At 34.3% G+C, this 27720-nt stretch overlaps 1 protein-coding gene across 3 annotated transcripts in view; it reads left to right on the plus strand.

Moving 5' to 3' along the window:
- Nucleotides 1-27720, plus strand: part of KAT6A (lysine acetyltransferase 6A) — a 102331-nt gene that overhangs the window by 60418 nt on the left and 14193 nt on the right. For all 3 annotated transcript variants that reach the window (XM_054565962.1, XM_054565961.1, XM_054565963.1), the window contains 9 exons: nucleotides 1432-1748; nucleotides 4723-4841; nucleotides 10480-10595; nucleotides 18095-18236; nucleotides 19792-19953; nucleotides 21050-21143; nucleotides 22841-23072; nucleotides 24001-24208; nucleotides 25288-25890. In XM_054565962.1, the coding sequence (XP_054421937.1) occupies nucleotides 1432-1748; nucleotides 4723-4841; nucleotides 10480-10595; nucleotides 18095-18236; nucleotides 19792-19953; nucleotides 21050-21143; nucleotides 22841-23072; nucleotides 24001-24208; nucleotides 25288-25890 (1993 nt within the window). The remainder of the gene's footprint in view (nucleotides 1-1431; nucleotides 1749-4722; nucleotides 4842-10479; nucleotides 10596-18094; nucleotides 18237-19791; nucleotides 19954-21049; nucleotides 21144-22840; nucleotides 23073-24000; nucleotides 24209-25287; nucleotides 25891-27720) is intronic.

The following is a 27720-nucleotide window of genomic DNA, read 5'->3' on the forward strand; positions in this document are numbered from 1 at the left end:
CACTTTCTAACCGCTTACAGTTGTGTTAAATCGTTTAATTCTCCTAACAGCCCGATTAAGTAGGGACTGTGGTCATGCTTATCTTTTAAAGGTGGAAACTACAGCATAGAGAGATTAACTTGTACAAGTTTATAATAAAATGTTGAGCTGGGGGATTAAAACCCAAGTAGTCCGGCACCAACGCCTGCTTCTTAATTGTTGCCTTATATTGAAAAACAAGATAGAAAAAATTACGTTACAATAGCACTTCACAGATTTTTCTCCTGATATTAGTCTCATTAGTTTATTTCTATTAGATGTACAAATGACTAGATAGTCTCTACTATTCAGGTCATAGCTAAGTGTCATTTTTATGTCCTGAGGAAAAATAATGCAAGTTTTTGATCTATTAGCAGAATTCAGGATATAATTATCCCTTATGGACTAGGAAACTGGTCTGTGTCTGGAGGGGGTGGGACAAGATTCTGTAGCTAATTCTATCTGGGGTTTTTTTTTTTTAAGTATCTCTAAGGTAATTCACTTTTGACAATGTGTAAAATATCTGTAGGCCTGTAAATCTCCCTTTATGCTAAAAAATTTTACTTAACCTTTTCTGCATTTAAGACAATCTTGAAAGTGATACATCTGAAATGAATGGGCAACAGCAGATTGAAATATATAGAACCAGCATTGTAGTTTATATTTTAAATCTTAAATAAAACTTTAATTTTTCTATAAAGTGATCTTTTGATTCCTCACTTTCAGAGAGTAATCCATCCTTGCGTTTAAAGGTAAAAGTATCAGTCTGAGTTGGTACAGAGATCATAGGACTTTATACCTGGAAGGATCTTACTTGTTCTCTGGTCCCACTCTCATTTCACAGATGAAGACTGATATTTAGAGAGAATGTGATTTGTTCAAGATATTCAGCTAGTAAGTGACAGAATTATGACTCAAACATGCCTTCTGACTCCTGGCCTAGGACTCATATCCCTGTAAATTAACTAGGCTTCTCAGAAATAATTTTTATTAATAACTTTATTATTCTGTGCTAAATTACTTCTTTTTTAAAAAAAATATTTGTTTTGGGTGAGAGAGAAGGATAAAGAGAAAGTGAAAGAAGTACCAGTTTTTGTTATTTTATTCATTTATGCAATCATTGGTTGATTCTTGTATGCTCCCTGATGCGGGATGAAACCCACCACCTTGGCATCTTGGGATGGTGCTCTAACCAACTGAGAAACCTGGCCAGGGCCAAATTACTTGTAAATTAATAACTTTAAATAATATTACTTCTAGTTCATATAATATTTATAGTTTATGAAATATTCTTAATGATACAGATTTTTAATAAAGCTGTAGGTTATTTACTAATTATATGTTACATATTAAGTAGAAACCTTATACAGATTTCTTTTTAATAGTTACTCTTTTCCCTGTTTGATTCTTTAGATCAAAAGGTCCCTTCAGCAAAGTTCGAACTGGCCCTGGAAGGGGTCGGAAGCGTAAAATCACACTCTCCAGTCAATCAGCATCATCATCAGAAGAAGGATATTTAGAGCGAATAGATGGCTTGGACTTCTGCAGCGATAGCAGTGTTTCCTTGAAATTCAACAAGAAAACCAAAGGGCTCATTGATGGCCTTACCAAATTCTTCACCCCTTCCCCTGATGGGCGGAAACCACGAGGGGAAGTGGTAGACTACTCTGAGCAATACAGAATCAGGAAAAAGGGCAACAGAAAAACAAGCACTTCAGATTGGCCCACAGGTAAAAGTTTGTTCACTTAGAAACCAAAAGTATTCCAAAAGTGTATTATTTGGAATAACACTAGTTTTCTGGAATAGATTTATATTTGATAATTGGTTCTGGAATATAAGGATGCATTAAACATACATATTTAATGATAATGTGATAACTACAACAAGAATTCAGAGGCTACACATGAAGATTCAAAATGGACCAGTAGGAGCTCTTAAACAAAAGAAGGTGCTTATTTGGTAGAACCACCAAGAATCTGCCTACAGAAATTTGGGCTATAATCTTGAATCAGGAATAACTTAACATTTCATAAATTTCAAAATAAATCGTGTGATGAACATCATTATGCTTACTTTATTCCCAGAAGGAAATTGGAAAGAGTAAAGGTGGATAAAATGCTATTGATTTAAACATAAGAAAAATATATGCAAATAAGAAATCATTGATTTTTCTACTTCAAATCTTGGCAAATATAGTTGTGATTTTTTTTTTTTAAATGGGTTACATTGTGCAGGGGGTGGCGGGGAGGAAGAGAGAGAACCATAGCTTCAGACCATTTGCTTATGTAGTAGGCTAAATTCTCTACTTCTCAAAGCAAAAAACATTTGTGGAAAATACTTAATAGTGTAGCAGGTGATTCAAGTCAGAGGGGAAAATTTTGATTAGCTGCTCAGATAATTAAAGCTTAAAGTAGGCTTATTGCTTGAGTTCTTTGAGTTTAGAGAACATAACCCTGTGAAGAAAGTAAAAAGTGCTCTGAAGAAGGTAGGAGGAGGAGAATGGACTTTTTTGGATCACAAGTCTCCTTTGTCTCATATACTGTAAGGGATTTCTTCACTTGTTTTCTTTTCCTGAATGTCTCTTTGGTTATTGTATTCATTACTTCCTTATTCTTGCTTATATAAATGGGTGATTGGTGTAGTGCAGAAGAGAAAAAACTCATCATTGTCAGGTTCCCCTTTATTGATCAACTTTTCACCAGAGTGGTAATCAACTAATTACTCCTTAAGTGTTGAAGTACTTTTCATGCCTTTATCAGCCATGCAGATTATAGATAAGCTCCAGTTTGTGCATGTTTATTTAAGAAGATATACAAGCCATTTAGGTTGAACTTAGATTGAAAGGATCTCACACAGCAGATCTTAATGGAAAGCATTCTTGAATTGACCATTTCATTGCAGATGGATTATTAGAAGAATCTGCCAGAAAGTTTTAGAAATAGAAATTATAAGAGCAAGTGTATAAAGTATATGGAGAACCAGTATTGAGCTTTAGGCATTAGCGTGAGCTTTTGCTTTAATTTGCTGTGTCATTTTCTTTTATGAGTTTTAGAGTTTAAGGAACAGTCTTGCACCATCTGATAACAATACTGTAACTGAATGCTGTACTGGAGCTGTGCCTGCGTCTATCTGTGTCATGCACTAGGGGGCATTAAAGCCACATAGTATCTTTAGATTACATATATGTATTTTTCAGTTTGGTGATATTGTGAACAGTGAGTCCTTGTCCTTTTTCTTATACTAAATGAATAACAGACAGCCTATATGAGCAGTTGATATGAAAAGAACTGCCTCGCTAATTGGTCTTTCAGCCACACTCACACAGAAGAAATGCCGATCAGCGGTGTCATCTTCAAATGCAAAGGATAATGGTCTATGTAATCCCTCAGTACTCCTTTTACTAATTTCTTTGTCCACTTGATGAAGAGGCATCATTTAGTGCATTGATTATTATAATTTATCATACTTACCCAGAGGATTATCATCTGTAATCCTCAGGTTTGTGGAATTGGTACTTTGAAAGGGCACCCTGAATGTGAAGGGAGTTGATACTGCTTGACATCAGTGAAGGTAGCTATTTCAAAGGTAATCTCTTTGCTGAGATAAGAATGTATTGGCCTTATAATAATTGCAGGATCATAGAGAAGTTTAAAATGAGCAAATTTTCCTATTTTCCTTTCAGGTGATGAAAGTTATGTCTTAACAAACTTTTTCCATACTACCAAGGAGTGAAAAAAAGTATTTGAATGTTATGTTAAACTTATATTAAAAGTGTAATATTCATACTATTTTAAAGTAAATTTTATATGTCTTAGACCTTTTTCTGTTCTACTTTTATATGTATTGGGTTGGCAAAAAAGTTCATGTGTTTTTTTCCATAAAATAAAAGACACATTTTTCATTTTCACCAGTAACTTTATTGATTTGGATATTTGGAGCATGTTGGCTGTCTCCCGCGTAGTGTAAAGTTGATTGTTCTCAGTTAATGTCTTGATTTGATCACTGTCAGCTTCAGCTGGTGTACCCAACTGTGGAGCATCTTCCAGCAGAATATCTCTGGCACACAACTTGCAAACCACTTTTGACATATTCAGTTAGTCACAGCACCTTCTCCATACACTGCATAAATATTTTTTTTCATTCCAATTGTGTTTTTACTTTTCTTGAAATAATAAAGCATAATATGCCTAAAATGTTGCATGTTTTCTTCCATATTCAGTATTAAAATGGCTGCACAAAAGTTCACCCATTTTGATAAGTTTTTGTTTTAAATCCATGCTGGTATTACCGCTGTCACGACACAACCTAACAAAATTGTTTTGAATGAAGTTAAAGACAACTAAGCAATACTAGAGCCATCTTACGGAAAAACCAAATGTATTTTTGGCCAACCCAATATTAGAATATGTTAAAATGTAATCTCTTTTTCATGAAGTTTAAATTTAGTTGTGTGGTATTTTTAAGAAGACAGTTCAAGGTTTTTATTATAAGGTTGATATAACATGTATACCTTGTATATTTTTATTGAGTAATATCTTTCTAGGAGTTAGTTTAATGCTATCCTCTCCTCTGTTATATAAAATAATAATATAAATAATATGGAGTTCTTCTAACTGAAATAAAGACTTCTGAAATTTTTTCCCAGATAATATATTAAACTAAGGATAGTATTAATAATGTGTGACCCCTTTCTTTATGTGCAGACAATCAGGATGGCTGGGATGGAAAACAGGAAAGTGAGGAGAGACTTTTTGGGAGCCAGGAAATCATGACTGAGAAAGACATGGAATTATTTCGTGATATCCAAGAACAAGCACTACAGGTAAAGTTGGTTGTTTGTATTGGACAATCAAATAATTTGCTTATGGATGAGAAACAGGATTAATTATATTGTAGATAAAGCAGTAACAGCAATTTATCCATCTGATCTGGGAATATTCTGCCATGTTTCTTCTCTGTAAAATTATTTTCCTTCTGTAAGTTAGGACTTGGGTGTTCATTGTAATTGTAGTGAGAAACTACTGAAAGATTTTTAGCAAGGAAATAGCAGAATCAGATTTGCATTACAAATTGGTTTTTCCTTGGCCACCCTATTAAGATTGGATTAGAATTAGGTAAGAGTGGAAGCAGGGAAACCAATTTTGAGGCATTTTGAATAGTCCAGGTAAAAGAGACTGGCAGCTAGAGGGGTGGCAGTGGAAATGGGATTGAGGTAGATGGATTTAGAATATATTTTAGAGATTAAATTAGTGGAACTTGGTGATAGGTTCTGTGTAATTTTAAGAAGCAAGAGGTCATCAAGAATGACTCCCTGGTTCTCTTGACTTAATGTAATTACATGGGTTGAAGCCAACGGGAAAGCTGGTTAGATTAGAGGGTGTTTTGAATAATGAAAGCATTCATAAAAATAATGAACAATGTTATTTTTGATAGTCCAGATATGGCTAGTAGAAGCTGCTTCAACCTTTGTTTCAAAACTTTTGCAGGAAGATTTTATTACAGAGTCTTAGACAGTCTTATAGTTGTACCATTAAGAGATAAATGATAAAGGAGTAGCATTTGGAACCCATCCAACCAACAACCCAGCACTTACTTAGTGCTTATTTTGTTCTAAAAACTAGGCTAGGTATAGAGGCTATATGAGTAAAACATAGAGTTTACAGTTTAGTAGGAAGCTCAAAAAAGCACATCCACTATTTGTGCATAGTGATTATCTTGAGTACTTAAATTTTGTGTGGTATATTTCTAATTCAAGAGTTATTGAAATGCTTAGCAAGATTTTCACCAAAAGAGGTCATTCATTAATTGGCTTTGATTTTTTTTTTTTTTTTTTTTAACTTCAGGAGAAATAAGGATATAGTTTACCTGGTACTATGTTCCATTATTAACTATAGAAGAAACACTTCTATAAAAAAGAACCACCTTTGACAAGAAAAATAGAAGCATAAAGAATTACTAGTGTAGGCATCTGTTCTGGAATTTTATTTTAACAATGACCCTTGGAGCTTGGAGGAAATGGTTTTTCTTAAGAGGTCCATCACCAGAAAGAAGTATTTGTATTCAGCTCATTCCATTGGAGCATAACAGCCTTCTTGAAGTATATAGAATGATTTTTACATTAAATATTACCAAGTATCATATTATATTTTCATAGTTAATTTTAATGTTTTTTAGTTTTAAAAGATTTGATTGTTATAGCATTTTTAAAATCTGGGGTATTAAAATAATTTTCTTTTTTGCATAAAGAATCAAACAGTCATTAGAAATGAAGTAACCTAGGTTCATTAACTCTCTTACCCCTCTGAAGTAAAGATTATTATCTTCATTTTACACATGAGGAAACTGACTTTTAGTTGAGTGACTTCCCTGGTAGAGTTAGAAATCAGACCTGTATGACTTCAAATCCTTTGTCTTTAATCACAATAACATCCTGCATTACTCTATCAAAAAATGTTATGGAGGCACCAAAATCTTAAGGCATGTACTGAATGCAAATAGGGAAAGGTACATAGGAAGATTAAACAGAAAAAAGTAGCATATAGTGTACCAATTTATGTAATTTGTTGCCGTATTAGATGATGCAGACTATTCCATGTTTTTTAAATTTCTTTACAGCATACTAAGAATAAGTAAGAAGTTGTGTGATCTGAAACGTTCATTGAAGAAGGAGGCTTAAAGGATGGTTAGAATTTAGATGAATGGAGAGAAAGAGGGCTTGCTAATTGGAGTAAAAATTAACTTCAGCTTTGAGAAATAATTACTATAAATACGAGAGACATTGTGATTATTGCTCTATCAGATCAACAAATATTTGAGGGCCTACCTTGTGCAAGTCATGCTGTGGGGGCATAGAAAACACAATAGCTGTCCATACAGGTGTTGTAACACAGTCCTTACTTTGCATGCACTTTATTAATGGAAATATGCACATCAGAAATGTGCACATCAGAATTGTGTACATGCTTATACATTTCTGTGGTGACTGAGATTTGATCTCAATTCTGGTGTAAGTTTCAGTTAACATGGCAACGTGCAAAGGGAGGATTGTCCGTGTTTCAGTTAACATGGCAACGTGCAAAGGGAGGATTGTCCGTAGTTTAGTTTGAGAGATAAAATGGAGTGAAACATTTGCTAGGAGATGGTAAGAAATGTGTTGACTCACTGGCATATAACTGGATATTGGTGAGTTTTGAATGCTAGTCAGAGGACATTAGTCTTGGCATGCCAGGAATATAAGGTATCCCCATAACTGCTTTTGTTGTTGTAGTTGTTGGAGTGATTTCTCCTTGGTACTGCTGAAATTAGGGATGGGGTGTGAAGGGCTCTTAATGTCTTAGGCATTTACCCATAATTATAAGACATATAAGGCTGTTTAGATTATGACTATATTTATTTAACAATTTAGCACAATTTTATTGAGAACTTTAATAAAAAGTGGTGAAAGGCCTAGGTGCTAGAAATGGACTGTTCAAATCCTATCTCTGCTGAGTGACCTTGGTTGAACAAGTTACTTAATAGGTTTATTGAAAGGATTAAATGAGTTGCTATTTGCAAGGTGCTTAGTGTATCATTTGTGTAGTGAGCACTAGATAAATATGAGCTGCTGTTAGCTATTTTAGGGGCAGGTGCTAGACATACATAGATAAATAGAAAATGTGTCTCTGCCTTCCAGTTGTGGAGGCATTTATAAACAAACAAAGCTATGTAAGTAATAATAGGTACTCTTTTTATTATGTTCCAGGGACTGTATATTACAAAATACCATTTTTTAAAAAAGATTTTATTTATTTATTTTTAGAGAGAGGGGAAGGCAGGGAGGGAGAGAAACATCAGTGTGCGGTTGCCTCTCACACGCCCCCTACTGGGGACCTAGAGTAGGGCAAAGGGAAGGCGGCAGGGCTGTATCTACTTGAATTGTAATTTTCATTTTTGTACCACACCTGGGCTTGAGGGGGCTGTAGGAGTGGCCTCTATATATTAGAAATTGGAATTAGATAAGTCATTTAATGGAAGTAGAGTTTTTGTAAAAGAGTTATTATCTTTTCTCATAAACTGCTAGTAATAAAAGTTCTAATATTTAGGACAGACCTATTTAAAGTTATCTTTTGGTTTGGCCCAATTGCTAGTACTTTAGTGCCCTCCCTAACTGTCTTAGATTAAAAAGTCCATTTTTAATTATCTGGAATATGTATCATCTTTTACAGACTTTTCCATAGTCAAATGAGAAGGAGGGTGTGAGGTTGCAGAACTTGAATTAATAGTTTTAGAAAATATTTTGTGCTTTCAATTATATCAAATACCTGCTGCTTTGGAAAGTTAAGTGTTTTACCAGGAGTATTGGCTGATATTTAAAAATAAAATGGCCCAGCAAAGGTGATCTTCTAATTCAGATTGACAATTTGACTTTGGCAAGGACTGGGTTAATGAGTGTTTAGAAGCAGCTGTTGCTTTCTTACAGCATAGAGCCTTTGTTAACTTCTAAACATTAGTAAATGAAAACATACTGGCTCACCAAGCTTTCACCAGGGAATTGGAGGTGGTGGAGTACAGAGGTAGATAGGCGCATGTGCCAGAGCAGCATTTTACAGTGTACAAAGGTAAGGGAGTGGGGAAATCTGCTCTGAATCTAATTTTACACAGATCCTCTTAGTTGTGGTGATGTGCAAACAATTATACTGGAACTGGATATCCAGTTTCACATCAGGCATCCACCTGGAAGAGCGCCGAGCAGCTGATGGGAAAGCTCTCAAACAACAGGCGGTGCTACAGCAGGTGCATGTTTTCAACTCTTGTGCTTCCTGTTTGATCCTCGGCTCAGGAAATTAGATACGGTTTCTGATATTTTCTATTCTGCTGTTCTTGTTATTTTGAGCTGTGAGGATAGGTTAAAAGATACTACTTTATGAATTAGAATACTTGGTTCTGGAGTGTAGTTTAAAGAACAATGTTTTTAAAACCTACAAAGTTCTATTTTGGTTTTGAGAAATGAAAAAAAAAACTTACTTTAACCCTGTCTTGTCTATTTCCTTATGATTTTTGTTTTTGGAAGATCCCCAGTACTCCTTGGGGATCCATCCAACTTATAGATGTTTGTCTTTTGTTTTGAGGTGTCCAAAGGAGAGGGTGAGGTTTCACCTGGCTGTCTTCCAGTATGAAACTTGAGATAAGTCCCTTGGGTTTTTCAAAAAGAAAACAGAAATACCAGGGAGAGTGTCCAAATGAGTTATGGTGAAGAGGCTTCTTCCTTAAATGAACTCCTGTTAAAAAAAGTGAATTAAAAAATCTCTAATCTTTTCATTTTTGTAGGTCTGTGTTGTATGTGTACACGTCTGTCTTCTGTGTGACTGTCTATGGGATCCAACAATGGACTTTTAAAAATTCTCAGTGGTTTTAAAGCATTCAATTGAAGGATAATTTCGGTGGTTCTTTTGATGAAATTAGTAAACTTGGGTTTGATTAAGCTAAAATTCTAGCTCTATCTTTTCCTTAAGTCAGTTAATACTTATAGAATATCCATGGTAAATATGCATATACATATACATGTATTATATACATAATATACACATATATTTATATACGAGTGTGTTGCTATATTGGGTGCAGAGCAATTCAAATTACCTTTGAATTTAAAGTTTTAAAACCTGGTCTTTGTAGTCCTTAACATAGTGATGGCTTATATTGTAATTGCTGATGTGGAAGACATAAAGGCTTTTGCAAGTTACTCTTTTTAGAAAGTGAAGTTATTCAGATTATTGCAGGGATGAGAGCATAGAGATTGTTTTCATTATACATAGGACGTAGATGAAAAGAGTAACAATAGGTGTAAAGCAGAGTATTTTTATTTCCTTTGGTCAAATCTGTGAAGAGCTACTAATGAAGGGAAATTCAGAGGTAGTGTAAAATGAATTGAAAATGCTTTTGATACTTGTTTTGCCATATTCTTTTTCTAGTGTTCTTAAGTATCTACTTTCCCAAAGCAGAAAATCATTTTTCTACCCTTGCTCACATACTCAGTAGGTTGTTTCCGTCGTCGGTCGAGGCACTGTATATATGGCCATGGCAAGTGTGCAGTACTCCCCTCCCCCCTTTTTTACATGTGATTCTTTATCTTATATTCCCAAATGCCAGCAGTTTCTCTTTAATAACTAAATCATTAAGGGAGTGAGTTTAGTTGAGGAAAGTATTCACAGTATTATTAATATGGTAATCCAGTGACACCAACTGTGTCAGGTTCTAAGATTTATTAGGTTTTTTATTCTTCATTTGGATGCTTTATTTAAGAAATAATAAGCTTATTTCAAAGCTTGTTAGCTTGTTCCTGGCTTTTTTTGTTCTCCTGTGGAATTCTGAGATGGCAGCATTTAGATTCATATTGGATTTTTTTTGTTTTGATTGTTTTGTTATCTATCTCAGTGTACTTAATTTAGCTAAATTTTGTAATGTATTTTTTGCCTACACAGAAAGTTGGAGTGACTGGTCCCCCTGATCCACAAGTCCGCTGTCCCTCTGTCATTGAGTTTGGGAAGTATGAAATTCATACCTGGTACTCTTCCCCATATCCTCAAGAATACTCAAGGTATGTTTCGAGAGACCCTTTACGTTCTGTTTATAAAATCACAGAACTCTAGCACTAGAAGGGATCTTGGGAACATTTCAGTCTGTTTCATCGTTTTACATTTGAGGAAACTGGTGGTTTTTAAATGTCCAGAAGAGCAGCATACTTAGGCAGCCACTTAATTCCAATTGGCATTAGATTTGTTTTCCTATAACCTGTCCAAAAGCTGATATTTAAAATTGGAAACTGAATACATAGACTGAAAGGAAAACGTATTTTCTTTAAGACAAATTTTGCTTCATACCTTACATTAAGAATTAAAAGAGGGAATTCTTATTCCCTCTTTTTAATAAGTATACAAAAAAGATTCTTATACTTAACCTGTAAGTAAAGTTTCACTGAATAGCCTTTTTATATAAATTTTTATAACTTAACAAACTTAATGGTGTGTTTTCCCAGGAATAATTGGACAATTGATATTAAATTATACATAAATAGCTCAGGTTTATGGATATATAAATTGATCAGTTACCAGCTCTTTAGAATGAGGCATTTGGCTTATTAATAAAGCCAAATTTGTTTCATGACTCAACTCTGACATTTAGAAGCTACCTAACCTTAGAAGTTACCTCACAACTCTGTACCTCAGTCTCCTCATCTTTAAATTGGGGACAGGAGTAGTACTGACCTCGTAGAATTTGTTGTGAACATTGCATGGGTTAAAACATGTAACTCACTTAGAAAATGGTAAGTGCTCGATAATGTCAGTTATTACTACTGTTTTTCCCCTTCAGAGTTTAAATTAGAAGAGTTGAAAAATAAGATTTGGTCAAAAAAAATTAAACACCAGTTTATCATTTGAAGTATAGCAGTCATATTATGCTCTCTTTAATCTATAAATTATGTATCCCACAGTTTCCTATTTAGCAGGGCGTTGTAATGAATAATAAGTTATGGTGCTCTGCGAGTTAAACACATACTCAAAATACTCATTGTATGATTTTTGACCTATCTAGTAACATTGCTTGTCCAAAATATTAGCAAAAATAATTATAACAACATTAATTCATTGAGTGCTTTACACTATAGAGAGTGCTTTAACATGATTTCGAGGAAGCTGGGAATAGGCCAGTATATTTGTTAAAAATAAAGCTCAGTATTTTTTTTACTTTTTCTTTTCATATAAATTCCTTTCTAGTTTCCAAGTCTAGCAGAAGTAGAAAAATAGGAGAATGTTATTACAGACAAAGACCTCAGACACACACACACACACACCCCCCCCCACACACCCGCCCACCCACCCAGAAGAGAAAGCAAAAATCCAGGAAACTAACACCTAACACACAAAGCTCATTTATTACAGTGTCTGTAAAATGTTTTACTTTAAAAAAAATATTGATTGATTTTAGAGAAGGAGAAGGGGAGAGAAGGAAACATTGATTTGTTGTTTTCTTTATTTCTGGATTCATTGGTTGCTTCTTGTATATATGTCCTAACTGGAGATCAAACCTGTAATCTTGGCATATTGCGGTGATACTCACTGAACTACCCGGCCAGGGCCACACTATGGTAGATCATTAAAGCAGCATTCTATTTATATCATGGAATAACAACAATCTGACTTTGTTAAAAGAAGGTTATATTTATTTTACATATAATTGTATATAAAAAGTAACATGTTAAAAGAAGGCAAGAAATTTCTCAACTACCTGCAGAACTCAGTCAAGACAATTTACTCCTCAGGAATTCTGAATAGCTAAAATGAATATGCTGAGGAATTGTTTTCTTCATCAGGTTTAAAATAAAATATTACCATTTTTTTAGTGACTTTTTTTGCAGGCTATGCACATTATAAGAGTGCTCAACTCAGAAAAAGAAAGCTATTCAACATGTTCATCAGCTATTTCAGGGATTGTGGTACAGGTAGATTGATACCACAGGCATGTGTCTCTTCTACTCAAGGGGAAGAGAGGAAATCAGTTAACTCAGGAATGGAAATAGAGGCAGCATCAACACTTGCTTTTCAAGAGAATTGATTTAAGAATTGAACCATGAAGCTGTTGTCTTTTAGGATATTAAAGGCTCCATTAAGAATGTTGTATTTTGTTCTGATGGGATTGTTGCTAAATCCTGATTTCTTAAATAAGTTTGAGGGGAATTGGTGATCAGTGAAGGAATAAACATTGTTAGCAGAAAAATAAATAACAGAGAAGTATAATAGGAATTATAATAGCAACAATTAAGATAGGAGCTATAAAATTCATAGAATTTAAATAGAAGTTTAGATATTTTCTATACATTTTCTTATCCATTGTGGAGGTTTTCTTGAATTTTCCATCAGAAAATATTCTATAATTTAATAGGTTTTTAAATAACTGTGGCTTTTTTGCTATCTGTGTATTCATAAAATTCTCTTGGTTACATTTTTCTAAAACTACATGTATCTATTTAAATGAGTTTTGGCTTGTTTTACTTCTGAATTCTTTTAAATCTAAATGTTTAGATCTCTTTTCCAAATACTAAGTTTATTAACTTACTAATGACTTTAATTTAGTAATGACTTTATTATTCTGTGCTAAATTACTTTTTAAAAAAACAATTTGAGAGAGAAGGAGAAAGAAAAAGTGAAAGAAACATCAATTTTTGTTGTTCCACTTATCTATGCACAAGAATCAGCCAATGATTCTTGTGTGCACCCCAACAGGGGATGAAACCCACAACCTTGGAATATCAGGGCCATGCTATCTGAGCTACCTGGCCAAGGCCAAATTACCTCCAAGTTAATTATTTTTTAATTAAAGGTTTTAAACACTTTTTTAAAAATTGCAAATCCCAAAGCATGTAAAAAGAGAACAGTTAGAGCAAACAAGCAAAAAGATCACAGGATGAAAAATCTTTTGGGAAGTGGGATTATTCATTATCTCCCATAATATCAAATGATTGTGTGTGCATTGTATATTAAGTAATCTTATATCCCTGACTTTAAAAAAACAAAGTAAAGTGAAACACCAGTGAAGCAATGGCACTATTTCATTTGGAGCAGTATGATTAAGTCTCAGATATTTAAGGTATAAAACAGAGTTTTAACTCTAAATTTCCTCAACAAAGGCATGTGATGCTTACACATGGTAGGCAGGTTCATAGAGAGCTTTACTCTCCCATTAAAAACATGACAGCGATGGGCTGAAGGCAAGAGTTACTGTAATCATGGGATATCCTCTACTCTTGAGCTGTTAGAGCTTCGCTTCATAATAACCTCTTTGCTGCAAGATCATACTGAAATCCTAAGTAGTTAGATTCCCACATAATTGAATAGCTTAGGAAGTTTCCTCAGCCTTTTGATCCTATTCCTGACTTGACTTGATGCATAGATTATGCACAGCCCCAGTTACTGAAGAACAGTATTCTTAAAGTCTTTGGATGACCATTAAATGATGGAGTACAGTGGATGAAAGGAGAATAAAAATATTCATTGTACTAATTATAAGTAAGAGCAGCTGTAAGTAACCATTTGTTGAGCTTGGTACTGAACTAATAAACATCTCAGGAATAATTCTGTGAGGTGAATATTACTATCTTATTTTAAAGACCAGAGCCCAGCAAACTTATTCAAGACCATACAGTTTAAAGTGGCAGAACCAGGATGTAACTCCAGTTTTCTCTTCCACATAGCCATAACATTTAACCACTGTGCTTGCACTACTCCATACAGCATCTGTATCTAGATTGGTCTTATATGGTCTGTACCATTATCTTTGATTTAAATGGTATTTGTTATAATTTTTATTGTGGTATTAAATTTTTACTACAAATTGACCTATTATGAAGGCCATATAAACTACTGCTATTTTGGCAATGTTCAGAAGCTGAGAAGAAATTCCTGGGAGAATATTTGCGTCATTGTAGAAATAAGGGAAGCAGTGCATCCAAAGCACACAACTGCAGTTCAGTCCTAACTGCACAGGCTGATGTGTCAACATAGTGGCAGACTTTAGATTTCAAGCGTGGAGGCTACACCCCATGATGAAGTTGATCAGAGCAGCCATACACCTATCTGATAGTCAAGTCCTACATGCTGTCAGGAAGAAGATAGCAGAAAGCAGCGCCCAGCAGTATTATCTAGGGCAAGGAATATTTATAATCTCTATAGCTACACTTTATTTCATGTGATCTAATGTTCATTCTGGATGTATTTTTTTCAGTGGGAGAACTATGTCCATTTGTACTATTGCTAGAAAAAACACTTTGTTTTTTCAGGAGTGTTATTGGATTACTCTCTTTAGACTGGCAATATTATCCCAGTGGGCTTGGCTATTATAAAGTAAGAGGCTTTTAAAATGTTTTCAGCAAGAATGAATTGGAATGAAATGGATTCTGATGCTGCTTGCTTTTACTTTATTATTTCTCATAGAATAATGTTCGCTAAAGCTTTTTTTTTTTTTACTCATCAATAAAATGCTTTACATCTTGCTATTCCAAAGAAATAGCATGAACTCATAATTTACTCAAGTAAGATTTGGCAGTAATTTCTCAGAGATTTTATTTTTTCTGATGTTGTCTTGAACAAGTTGCTTACCTAAAAGAACTTTTAAACAAATTATGCCTTCTCTCATAGACTTTAATAAATTGTAGTTTATTTTCATGTCTCTATACTGAGACTTAAAAGTTTAATTAGATGTTTTTAAAGTTGGCATTTATCTTTACCATAATCTGGAAAGTTCAGTGGCCTGTTACTCGTTCATTCTTTCTTCCTTTCCTTTCTTCGTCATTTACACAGGTGGAGGGGGGACATGAATTATATTTGCATGCATAGGGAGATCCTTGTTCTTTTTTTAATGTAAAGATTTTTATTTACTTATTTATTTAATAGAGATAGGAGAAGGGAGGGAGAAAAAGAGGGAGAGAGACATCGACCGGTTGCCTCTCTCACACACCCTGGCTGGGGACCAGGCCCACAGCCCAGGCATATGCCTTGACTGGGAATCAAACCAATGACCTTTCACTCTGCAGGATGACACTCAACCAAGTGAGCCACTCAGGTCAGGGCAAGATCTTCATTCTTCTCTTTACTTTTAAGAAGAAATTATTCAAAATCCAGATGTTCCAGAAGACAATCTAGCAGTTGTGGGCCAGCTTTGAGACCCAGTTAATATATCTAGTGCCCACATTAGATGATGAGGTTTACAACTGGAGCCATTTCATTTTGAGATTTTCTTAGTTCTAATGGTAAAGAAGGAAAAAAAGCTAGTTACTCTGCTGCCGTTCCTTTCTGAGTAGTGGGGTTTGAGACAACTGGCGATGGAAATAAGCAAAGTAGCTTAGGGAACCTTTCTTTTCCATGTTCTTGGCTCTTGCTTCTTGACTTTAATTTATGATGTCAGTCCTTTGTTTTACTCAGTACTTTATTTTGGAATAAGTTTTGTACTAATGTATAATTTTAGGTTGTTTTGGTTTAGCTAATACTAGAGATTTTGGAAAACAGTGTTGCATATTACATTTAGAAATATTATACTGCAGCAGTTCCTTGGAAGCTTTTCAATGTCCTTAATGGCAGTTTAAAAGTAAGGTGTGAGATTTTATAGAAAGAATTAATGTGAATTCCCCAGGGATAAGGGGGAAAAAATCACATGCTCTTTCCCACCCTTATTTTAGCATGAAACACTTAGTGCATACAGGACTAAGGTTCCATAAGTACACCTTGGGAAACGGTTCAGTTGAATGTTAAATGTTTTCAGAAAAATAATTATGCTTCAAAACTGCTTCTGATACAGAACTTGGAAAAAAATAGTTACGGTTTTGACACTTTAACATCAAACATGTGTGTATGAATCTACTTTTTCTTTAATTCCAGGGAAAGCTTTTTCTTTTCTCTTTTAATCCTCATTGGAGGATACATTTATCGATTTTGGGGGAAAGGAGAGAGAGACATTGATCTCTTGCTTCCTGCATGCGCTCTAACTGGGGATTGAACCTGCAACCTTTTGGTATATGGTATGTGATGCTCCAGTCAGCTGAACCACCCAGCCATAGCCAGGGTTATCTTTCTAAAGCAGAGCCATCCAAACTGATAACAACTAAATAAATGAGTTTTTTAAAGTTTCCTTCAGCCTCAAAACTTATTTATAGTAATTTGTTTGAATTATATTTTTTGTCATCAATATCATTTAGTATTTTGCATATGCAATTTTAACAATAGTATCAGATCTCAGATTACCAGGGCATGGCCAGGTCTGGACAAGTTTAGAATGCAGGGGTCACACAAGGTGTGTATTTTGTAATAGAAGAGTCATGTGGTCTTCTGGATCCAGACTAAAATAGGTATAAAAGCTCCTGGTTTTTAATTTAGGTTATGTTCCTTCCATTACTTTATGAACCAATCTGATCACTTAACTTTATTGGCTACCTCCTTATAAAAGGGATAAGGAAAAATTCCTATTGAACAGGATCATAGGTATGGGGATCATTTGGAGGGTTATCAGCTGGGAGGGGGAAGGAGGAGAAAGGGGGAGATGGTGTAGGGATCAAGAAGCATAATGGGTAGGAACAAAATAGATGGCAATGTTAAAAGTAGTATAGTGAAGGGAGAAGCCCACGAACTTACACAATCCATGGACATGAACAAAGTGGGGAGATTGCTGCAGGGAACGGGGGTGCCAAGCAGAAGGGGGCAAAGGGAAAATTTGGGACAGCTGTAACAGCATAATCAATAAAATACACTTAAATAAAAATTTAAAAAGTCCTGTTAAAGTATTGCTAAAACAGCAAGACTGTTGAATAAATATGAAGTAATAATAGAGAACATTTAAAAGAATAATTTGAACTTTTATTTCACTTGTTGAAAAATAGACTTCTGAGTTGCAGAATAAATGTGATGTTTAACCAGAGGGAAAGCCAGAGTTCCAGGGGTGGAAGGAAGGAGGTAGTGTAGTATGTCCGAACTTGAAAAAACGTATTCACTGTTACAATTGTATACCTAAAAAGATACACAGAATTTGCATTTATAATATTCACTGTATGTCCATTTCACTCAGCTCTCTGTACCTAGCACAGGGCCTGGCACACAGTAAATATTCAACAGATGTTTATTTTCTTATGTTAATGAATGACCAAATAAAGGAAGAAAGAATCTATAGCTTGATAAAGTCTTCTTTATTTATTGGTGTGTTCTGAAGGTAGACTTTATTTTCTACTTACCAGAAATTATCAATGAGGAGAGAATGTGAGTAACTTTCAAAGGGGTAACTTTTAAAAAGACTGCAAAGTATTTTTCTAATAGGAAGAACATGGAATTAGGTGTCTTGATTTCTCACCCTTGCTCTCCTACTGTTAATTAGTTGGATACGTTTATCCAAATTAGTTTTATTTTTAGTTTTTTTCTTTCTTTCATTTGATTAATGGGGTTAATGATACATTCTCTGCCTTTTTACCTGTGTGGTAATGAGAGTCAAAAAAGAATTGTTGTGGAAGTGTAAAGTCTTATAAAATATAAAGCCCTATCTTTTTAAAATTATTGTTTACAGGCTGCCTAAATTGTATCTCTGTGAATTCTGTCTAAAATATATGAAAAGTAGAACTATTCTACAGCAGCACATGAAGAAATGTGGTTGGTTCCATCCTCCTGCCAATGAGATTTACAGAAAGAATAACATATCTGTCTTTGAGGTAAAATATATATTTAGTAGTTGTCCTATCCATTTCAAATGTAGTGCCACCTGTACTGTATCTAATTGTACAGCTTGATTTTTTAAAAATGTTATTTTACTGTTGTTCACTCACTATTAAGTTCTGTTACATGAGAAGCAGAATTAGGCCAAGACAAATGGTACCAAGTTTACAAGCTTGATCCAGAATAAATTATTTTGTATATCATTAAATTAATGATTAATTATAATACATCTTATTATTTTACGTACCATTAAGAAGGAAAAAGGACTATTAATGATTTGTAAGACTCCATTTGATTGCAAAATGTCAACCAATTTTACGTATATAGAGATGATTAAATTTTTTCTTAGAATCTATGAACTATGGCATTTAAATAAAAAGATTTCTGTGGCTCTATTTAAAGGGATATTCTGTAGAGGTATATTTAAATAGAGGTACTAAATCTTTTTACGTTTTCCTAACTTCATTACGGTGATATGATTTATGCTATGTTTGTTTTTCTTCTGTGTTGTTAGTGGTGTTTAATTTGATCCTTAGTTCCGTGGTTTGATTGCCAAGTACCTGCCATGTGCTCCATTCTGTTAATTGACTAGAATTTACATTACTAGAATGATGATAGAATTTCAGGTTTTCAGGATCTACTCAGTCTCTCATTTTTTTTATCTTTTCTAAGCATTTATTTTAGTTAAGGAATAGAGAAGTGCTTCACCTTGGGGGAAGGGAAAAGGGAACGAGTGTAGTATACAGTGCAGTTTCAGAATACCAAAGAGTTCACTGTTTCTCAGCTTAAGCATGTATTGGTGTGTATTTTTAAAGATGTAATATTAAATTACTAAAATTGTTGAAGAGATTTCAGTTTTGCAATGCCAATGTCTTAGGGGTCTAATGTGGGCATCCATTGCCATTTTCATAAAAGAGCAAGCTTGAACAACTCCCAGGAACACAGGGTGTCAGGAACAGTGTAGCCAAGTGCTACTGCTCTTGGCCAACCAAAATCCAAAAAATATCTTATTTGCCAGGTTGCCAGGGAACCTGCTTGGTGCTTCTAACAATAGTTAAATATTCCTTAATAGCTTTATTTGGGGATAAATCTAATCATGGCAGTCAAACTACATTGCTTCTGGCTGCTGGCACAGATTAGATTATAGTTATACCTTGTTTTATTTGCATATGTATTTTAGGAGCAGTTGCATTTAGAACTTCTGTTACATTAAATACTTTTTAAAAAGGAATCAGACCAGCTTGCCATCTGAGGGATCCCTGCTATCAGTGTTGTTATAAAACCAAAAAGTGCTGTATCTAAAATGGCCATCACCTTCTTATCTGTCCATGCTTTGTTGAACACAGTACTTTTTGTATATATATTTAGTTGTCTTAAAACAACAGGTACTGTAATTCTGCCATTTCAAGGAATGGCTTCCAGGTTCCAGTGTGTTCACTGATAGCTTCTCTTAGGCAGGACTATGGATACTCAGAGGTGCTTGTAACTGGCGTGTATTCTGGAACTACAGGGACACTATGCTGACCATTTTGTTTTATTTTTTTCTTCTAGGTTGATGGGAATGTGAGTACCATTTATTGTCAGAACCTGTGTCTCTTGGCAAAATTGTTTCTTGACCACAAAACACTCTATTATGACGTGGAGCCATTTCTTTTTTATGTACTAACACAGAATGATGTCAAGGGCTGCCACCTTGTAGGCTACTTTTCTAAAGTAAGTATATCAGCTTAAAATTTGTTTGAATTCATATGTAAATCTGAAACAATCTTTACTGGTTCTAACTAGGAGATACTACAGGGTACAGGACCTTCTGGGTGCAACCTAGCTTTTTAGAAATAAAAATAGAAGGAACATTCAGAAACATACCAAGTGCTAGAAGGTGCCTGGTAACATTCAACAGACTACTCTCTTAGGAATATGAACTGCTGGTTATACTCAAGAGGAAAAGTCTTAGAGTGACTTCTATTCCCATGATGATAATACATAGAACTTGTGAAATAAACAGTCATTACCTGGTTAAGCTCTTTCTCAGTTTCAATTTCCCTAATTTGAATTTTAGGCATAAAAATAAAGTAGAAGCCATTTTTATTATAGAATATTTTTCTCCTCCCTTTAATCTTTCATTCTGTTGGTGAGAAAAAGTCGTCTTTTGTAGTCAAACAACATGAAAGATGTTCTTTTATTTGAGCAAACCTAATGTAAAATCTGAGTGCCTAAAATAGGGAAGTAAGAGGGCAGCTAGCTTTATAAGCAAGCATACTGTTAGTAGGCTATTTCGGTAGTTAAATATATGATTAATTTAAGACATATTACCTGGTTTATAAAAATATATTTGTACCCAACACTTTGGGACTATTTTTTATAGAATTAGGTACAATTTACAGGGAGGTGGGACTGCCTGTATAGCTCCAGAGGAGGAAATAAAAGAAACTTTGAAATAGTTGATGGATCTTCTCACTTTTGGAGTGCCACATTGATTTACAATATGTACCTGCAAGTTGATTGGGACTCAGATTCCACTGCTCATCTTAGGCATTGACGTACTGTTTTTGAGTTGCAGATGGTGTTGGATGGCATCATTTTATTTCATAATTTTGTTCTCCTGGGGTAGTTTCTTTGTGGGTACTGGCAATGACTTAACATTGTCCTACCTCCTCCCAGTTGGGTATTTTTTTCTTGATGTGTATTATTACTCCCAAAGGACCAGGGCTGTGGTTTTGACTGTTAGTCTTTGTTTTGTAATACCTAGCATTACTATTCAGTCTTACCAGCCTGTAGTTTTAAAACTTGACTCTCTTTTCTCCACCAGGAAAAGCACTGCCAACAGAAATACAATGTTTCCTGTATAATGATTCTTCCCCAATACCAGCGTAAGGGCTATGGCAGGTTTCTCATCGACTTCAGTAAGGATTGTAACATAATTTCTCACTATCTCTTCCTGTGTGTGTATGTGACTTTAAAACTTAAAGTCATGAATTTTTTCCTTTTGGTTGGACATTAAATATTTCTAAATCGTTAATATTAAATACCAACTTTTATGTGATAGTAAATACCTTTAATTTACAACTGTTAAATTACGATGGAATTTAGTTTTATGTAGTAATTCTAACTCAGAACAATATGAAAAACATTGTATAACTACTTAAATTAGTATTAATAAAAAAGTGCAGCACCTACCCTATTTTTGTTACCCAAAATATGTGCATCATTTTTTAGTCATAGGCTTGGTTAAAAATATGTGATGCACTTTTAAAAATCTTAAAATTAAATGACACAGTAAATAATCTGAGTTAAATATTGAAAGCTAATGGTTCTAAAAAGGTCATGTGGAACTTGAATTTTGTTTTACACGATAACTTATGTTTGCAATAAATTTTATATTGATTATAAAATAGTGATATTTGAGGGAATATTTTCTCAGACACTACTAAAAATATCTTTAAAATATATTCAGAAACAATGGTTTAAACTAAGGATTTTGTTAATAGGTAATCCTTCTAAATATTAGATAATTATATTGCTAACAGTAAGTTAATTCTCATATAGAGCAGTGAAGCTTTATGCTACTTGGCCTTAGAATATATACCTGATCATATTTTATTGAAAACAAAATTGGTTATTTTGTACATTTCCTTGGTCTTTTTTGGATTAGTAGTAGAGGCTGGAACTCAGATTATTCTTTTAATATCAATATATTGTTTTGAAATAGAACTCAAGACTGAACATGTTATGCCATTAAGTGACATAGCTAAAGGAAAATTTTTATTATGCTAAGTAGTCTTTTTTTTTTGAGATACACAAACAACAGTCTGTATGATTCCGGTGTGTCTTCAATTACTTTTTGTAGTGTAATATATTTTCCTACATTACCATTCTTAGACTGCTTTTAAGTTTTCTTAATAACAAAAAGAATTTCTTCTGCCATGGCCATATTCGATACTTTCCTTTAGAATTTATGCCATTTTTTTTCCTGTTCTTGAGAGTCATGCACTTCACAAGAGGACAAAATAATACCATTATACATTTACAGTGACACCCTCATGCTGACATACTAATTTACCAAGAATTACGGTGATAGGAAATTGTGAGGAGAGCTTTGGTTAAAGTGAGAAATTGTCATCCAGTTCACTCACTGAAGAAAACACAGTCTTAATAGATGAGATTACATAAACTCTGAGGCATTCTTTTGTGTCGGTTCAGTTCAGATATAGCTATTGCCATCTAGTGGTGCAAGTAAAACATGCAAGGGTGGTTTACTATTATACGTACATTAAATAAAAGCCTTTATGGCCTTAATCTTACTAATGTAGCCTATAAATATGAAGTCCTGATTTTTAAGTTTGAATATTTTAACAATATGATTTACATTAACTACTGACAAATAATGCTAATCTAATATTCAGTATGTACAAATTGTGTAATCTTCCTGCAAATTGGTTTTCAAGTAATTTTGCAATTTTATTTTTTTCTTGAAGGAATTTGCCTTTGTAATTATTATTGCCTATATTACTTAGATTGGTTCTGGAAAAGGCATTGTTATTTTGGTAAATTATCCTATTTAAGGCTCTCTGACATATTTGCTATTTGGGGGTTTCTTTAGGTTATTTGTTATCAAAGCGTGAAGGCCAAGCAGGGTCTCCAGAGAAACCATTATCCGATCTAGGTCGTCTTTCCTACATGGCTTATTGGAAAAGTGTAATATTGGAGTGCCTTTATCACCAAAATGACAAACAAATCAGCATTAAGAAGTTAAGCAAGTTGACTGGAATCTGTCCTCAAGACATTACTTCCACACTCCACCACCTAAGAATGCTGGACTTTCGTAGTGACCAGTGAGTATTACATCCCTTCGTATACTTTCCCTTCGTATACCTTCAAAGGATAATTAGGTGAAGTTTTTGGATCAGGCAGCCAACTCATTGAGGGAGGAACATAAACTAATATGAATAGTACACTTGGTGATCCTCAGACATTGTTTTCCTTTCTATGATATTTGATACTATTGACCATATTTTTCTAAACCTTTTTTTTTGCCTTCCTCCTACCTTTTGAACCTAAACTCATTAATCTTATTTTCTAGTATTGGGAGGTTCTTCAACCCTAGAAACAATGTCAGATAAATTATACCCATAGTTTATTTTCACATACATGCTAAAAATGAAGTAAAGTCAAAGGAAAGAGCTCATATTTATCTAGAGTGGTTGGGAAAAGGTCACAGAAAAAGGAGACATTCGAGCTACAAATGTGAGGAATAGGAGGTAGGGTTCAGAAAAGTATCACAACTTCCAGAGGTGGGAAATTTGAGACAATAAATAATTAAAATAACTTCATCTAGCCCTGACAGGTATGGCTAAATTTATTGGATGTCATCCCTCAAAGATAGAGTTGGCTGGTTCAGTTCCCAGCCAGGGAACATGCCTGGGTTGAGGGTTCGATCCCCGAACAGGGTACATATGAGGGGCAACCAATCAGTGTTTCTTTCTCCCCCCACCCCCCGCCATCCGCCTCTCTAAAAATAAATAAAATATATTTTAAAAATAACTTTATCCATTGTTGTAGTTGAGTGTGAAGTATTTATCTAACCTGATATTTTTTAGCTATCTCATGTGATGGTGTATTTCTGTATTTTAACTTCCCAGTCTTGCTATTTTTGAAGCATTTATCATCATCTTCAGGGGTTTCTGGGGGTTATACCTTCATATTCATGGTTAGGTACTCCTTGTACATTGTCGATTGCTATAAACTTTTCTTTGGTTCCAGATTTGTGATTATCCGCCGGGAAAAACTTATTCAGGATCACATGGCAAAGCTTCAGCTGAATTTGCGACCTGTAGATGTAGATCCAGAATGTTTGCGCTGGACTCCAGTCATAGTCTCCAATTCTGTTGTCTCAGAGGAGGAAGAAGAAGAGGCTGAGGAAGGAGAAAATGAAGAGCCTCAGTGTCAGGAAAGAGAATTAGAGACAAGTGTAAGGACATGAGTAGTTTTTATTTTTGATGACATAAGGATATGTTTTTGGTTTTCATGAGATACACAACAATCTGTATTGATTTAAGATACACGCACACACAGAGTTCACATTAGAATTTCAGAGTTTACTTTAATAATAGAAATTTCAGGAAAACTGGGTTTTATTTACTTATTTGTGTATTTTTAAGCCTTTGGTTATCCTTCAAATTCTTTGTTATTCATTAAACATTCACCAGAGTGCCAATAAGCAGCTAAATTTTAAGCTACATAGTAATTGAGAAATCTGAATTGAATTTAAATCTGACTGTTGTTAAAAATGAAATGAAGATACAGTTTCCTTAAAAATAAAATATAGAGTACTGTAGACATGTGTATGGTTTTAAGAGAGCACTAAATAGTTCAGTAGGTAAATAGTAAGTCTTTAAAAGCATTAATGTGTTAAAGCCATTAAAGGAAGAGACTGTAGTTTTCAATATTTTTCTTCAGGTGATGCATACCTTTTTTTTAAATCCATCCTTTCATCCTTTAAAAATCTATGTCCTTCTTTGATAAACATAAATAATTTTATGCTCCTGTTTAATATAATTTAATTTTAAAATTAAATATTCAGAATAATAATTACAGAAATTTTTTTCAAACATCCCCTTTTTCTTGCTCATGTCCCAGAGCCCATCTCCTCTCTGTTTATAAATTTTTATTTCTGAGAAATTTCATAAACTAAGACTTTTAAAAGCAATAATATTCACTTCGTGTATTGAAGATACTATTGCATAATGTCTAAGAGCACTAACTCTTGGGTCAGACTGCTTGTGTTTATATTCCAACCTCTTCATTTGTGTGCCTCAGTTACCTAATTTTCAAAATGGGCATATAGTTAATTATACTTTATACAGTTGTGAATATACACCTATAAAACATTTAAAACAGTGTTTGACACAAGAAATATTTATGATAGCCATTCAGTAATAATTTTCTTTTTTAAAAGTCTGTTTTCATATTATTTAAGAGGTCAGAATAGGAGATATAATCAGGTAAGACTGAAAAATTAACCAATATGGTTTTATTTTCTAAAACCAGGTGGGAAAGTCTACATCTCGGGAGAACAAAGAACAAGATTCTTATTCTTCAATAGAGAATGAAAAGAAACCAGAAGTTACGGCACCAGCTAGTTCTACACGTTTGAACAAACAAGTCCTTCCTCGTGATAGTCTTCCTGCAAATAATCAGCCATCTCGGAGAGGCCGCTGGGGGAGGAAGAACAAAAAAACCCAGGAACGTTTTAGTGATAAAGATTCTAAACTGCTCTTAGAAGAGTCATCAACTCCTCAGGAACAATATGGAGAATGTGAGGAAAAATCAGAAACCTCCCAAGAACAATACACTGAAAGCGAAGAACAGTTGGCAGCCTTTCAGGAACAGCCAAGCCAGGATGGGAAGGCAGACATTCCCAAAAGAAGACTAAGTGAGGGGGTTGACCTGTGGCCAGGACAGTTAAAGAAAAGCCCGGAGGCTCTGAAGTGTAGGTTACCGGAAGGCAATGATAGACTTCCCCGTCGCTACAGTGATGGTGACAGGGCTCTCCTCAGGGGCTTCAGTGAGAGTAGTGAGGAGGAAGAGGAGCCGGAAAGCCCTCGGTCCAGCTCACCACCCATTCTTACAAAGCCCACATTGAAGCGAAAGGTAAGGTATTTCTTTGACATCTTCCCCCCCTCCGCCCCCAATCCAGTTTATACAGTTGTTCTGTCCTAGAGTTCTGAAAAAGTAAATATAGAAATTCTTAGTGTGTAATTTTACACTTAGTAATGGTATATACTTGTTATGGCCTAGAGTTCTGAAAAAGTAAATACAGAAATTCATAGTGTAAGATTTTAAATGTAAAGCCTCAGCGTATTGTTCCCAGTGAACATCTGAAATGTGTGTATGATTTTTTTGGTTCATGGGAATTAGCTTAGAAGTCATAAACATATTTAAGGGCTGATAGATTTGTTCGGTTTTGTGGTTTAATGTTTAAATCATGACTTCTAGGGATTTTTAAAGTATTTAAAAAGCATGTATAGACTAGAAATTTTCTATTAGAAAAGAAGAGGAAAGTGTTACACAGTTCCATGGGAAGTGGGTGTACATTGGGTTGCTCAGAGTGAAGCCATTCATCTTATCTTGGGTGGCACTATTTTCCCAGTACTCTCACCTCCTTTCTTTCTCTCCCCTTTACTCCTCCAATAGTTTGACTTAACTTTGTTTTAAAAATATTTTCTAAGCTATATATTTCATTATCATACAAAATTTGAATAAGAGCCAGTTTGTTAATAAATTCTGTGTGGTGATGATAGTGAATTTTGTTAAACTGTGTACCAGAACTATCCCAGGCTATGAAGTGAACTCTTAAGCATGGTCACAGACCAGCCAGAATGAACTATGTCACGCCTCTAGATGAGCCACCTTGTAGTGCTAGGATGACAGCTTTCATGCAACGAGGTGAAAAATTATTTCTTTCTTTGGCAGACGGTTAAAAAAAGGTAGGGCTATTCTTTTTTTAAGAAGCTCTTAATTTTATAAAAGTTTTAGATTTATATCGATTTAGAATTGTTGCAAAGAAAGTATAGAGAGTTTCTGTATTCCTGACACCCAGTTTCCGCTCCTATTAATCTCTTAGGTTGATGTGGTACATTTGTCACATATGTTGAACGAATTAGTTATTAACTGTAGAGTACACACCATAGTTTGCTATGTATAATGTGTACTCTTTGCTCAAATTTTTGATGGAAAAATAAGGATGTGCACTATACATGGGTATAATGATTACACACCACAGGTATAATGGGTCTAATAATCCCATATATAATGTGCACAAAAATGTGGGTGCATATTATACATTGGAGAGCATTATACATGGCAAAATACTGTACTTTATCCAGATTTCCTCAGTTCTCCCTAATGTCCTTTTTCTGTTCCAGGATCCCATCCACATTACATTTACTGATAGTAGTTATGTCTCCTTAGTCCCTTCTAAGTTGTTATAGTTTCTTAGACTCGTTGTTTTTGATGACCTTAATAGTTTTTGGGAATGTTTCCCGTTGGGAAAGGAAGTCACTGTCTGCAGCCCACACTTAAGATACAGGGAGAAATACCCTACTGCTTAAGAGCAGACTATCTGTATTTACTTAGAATTCTGCTTGGGATATTTGTGCGATCTTCCTTATTTATTTATTTATTTATTTATTTATTTATTTATTTATTTATTTATGCTTTTGTTCATATCAGTATGGATTCATAGATATTTACTTTATACTTTAGGTTATAGTCCAGTACTGCTACTTTATTTAATTTGTTACTCAAATTCTTGTAGCTTTGGTCATTAGGAGCTCTTTCAGTTTCACTCCTGTGTCCTTTTACTTCCTTCCTTTAACATACGTGCTCTCATCATTTCAAAGTTTTTTTGTTTGTTTTGTTCAGAGCATTTCCTTACTTTCTGGTTCTACAAGATGTTTCAGCTTCAACCTTTTTGTTTTA

Source organism: Pteronotus mesoamericanus, unplaced genomic scaffold, assembly GCF_021234165.1.
Source record: "Pteronotus mesoamericanus isolate MK-2021 breed Mesoamerican mustached bat unplaced genomic scaffold, CSHL_Meso_final contig_169, whole genome shotgun sequence".
Taxonomy (NCBI): Eukaryota; Metazoa; Chordata; class Mammalia; order Chiroptera; family Mormoopidae; genus Pteronotus; species Pteronotus mesoamericanus.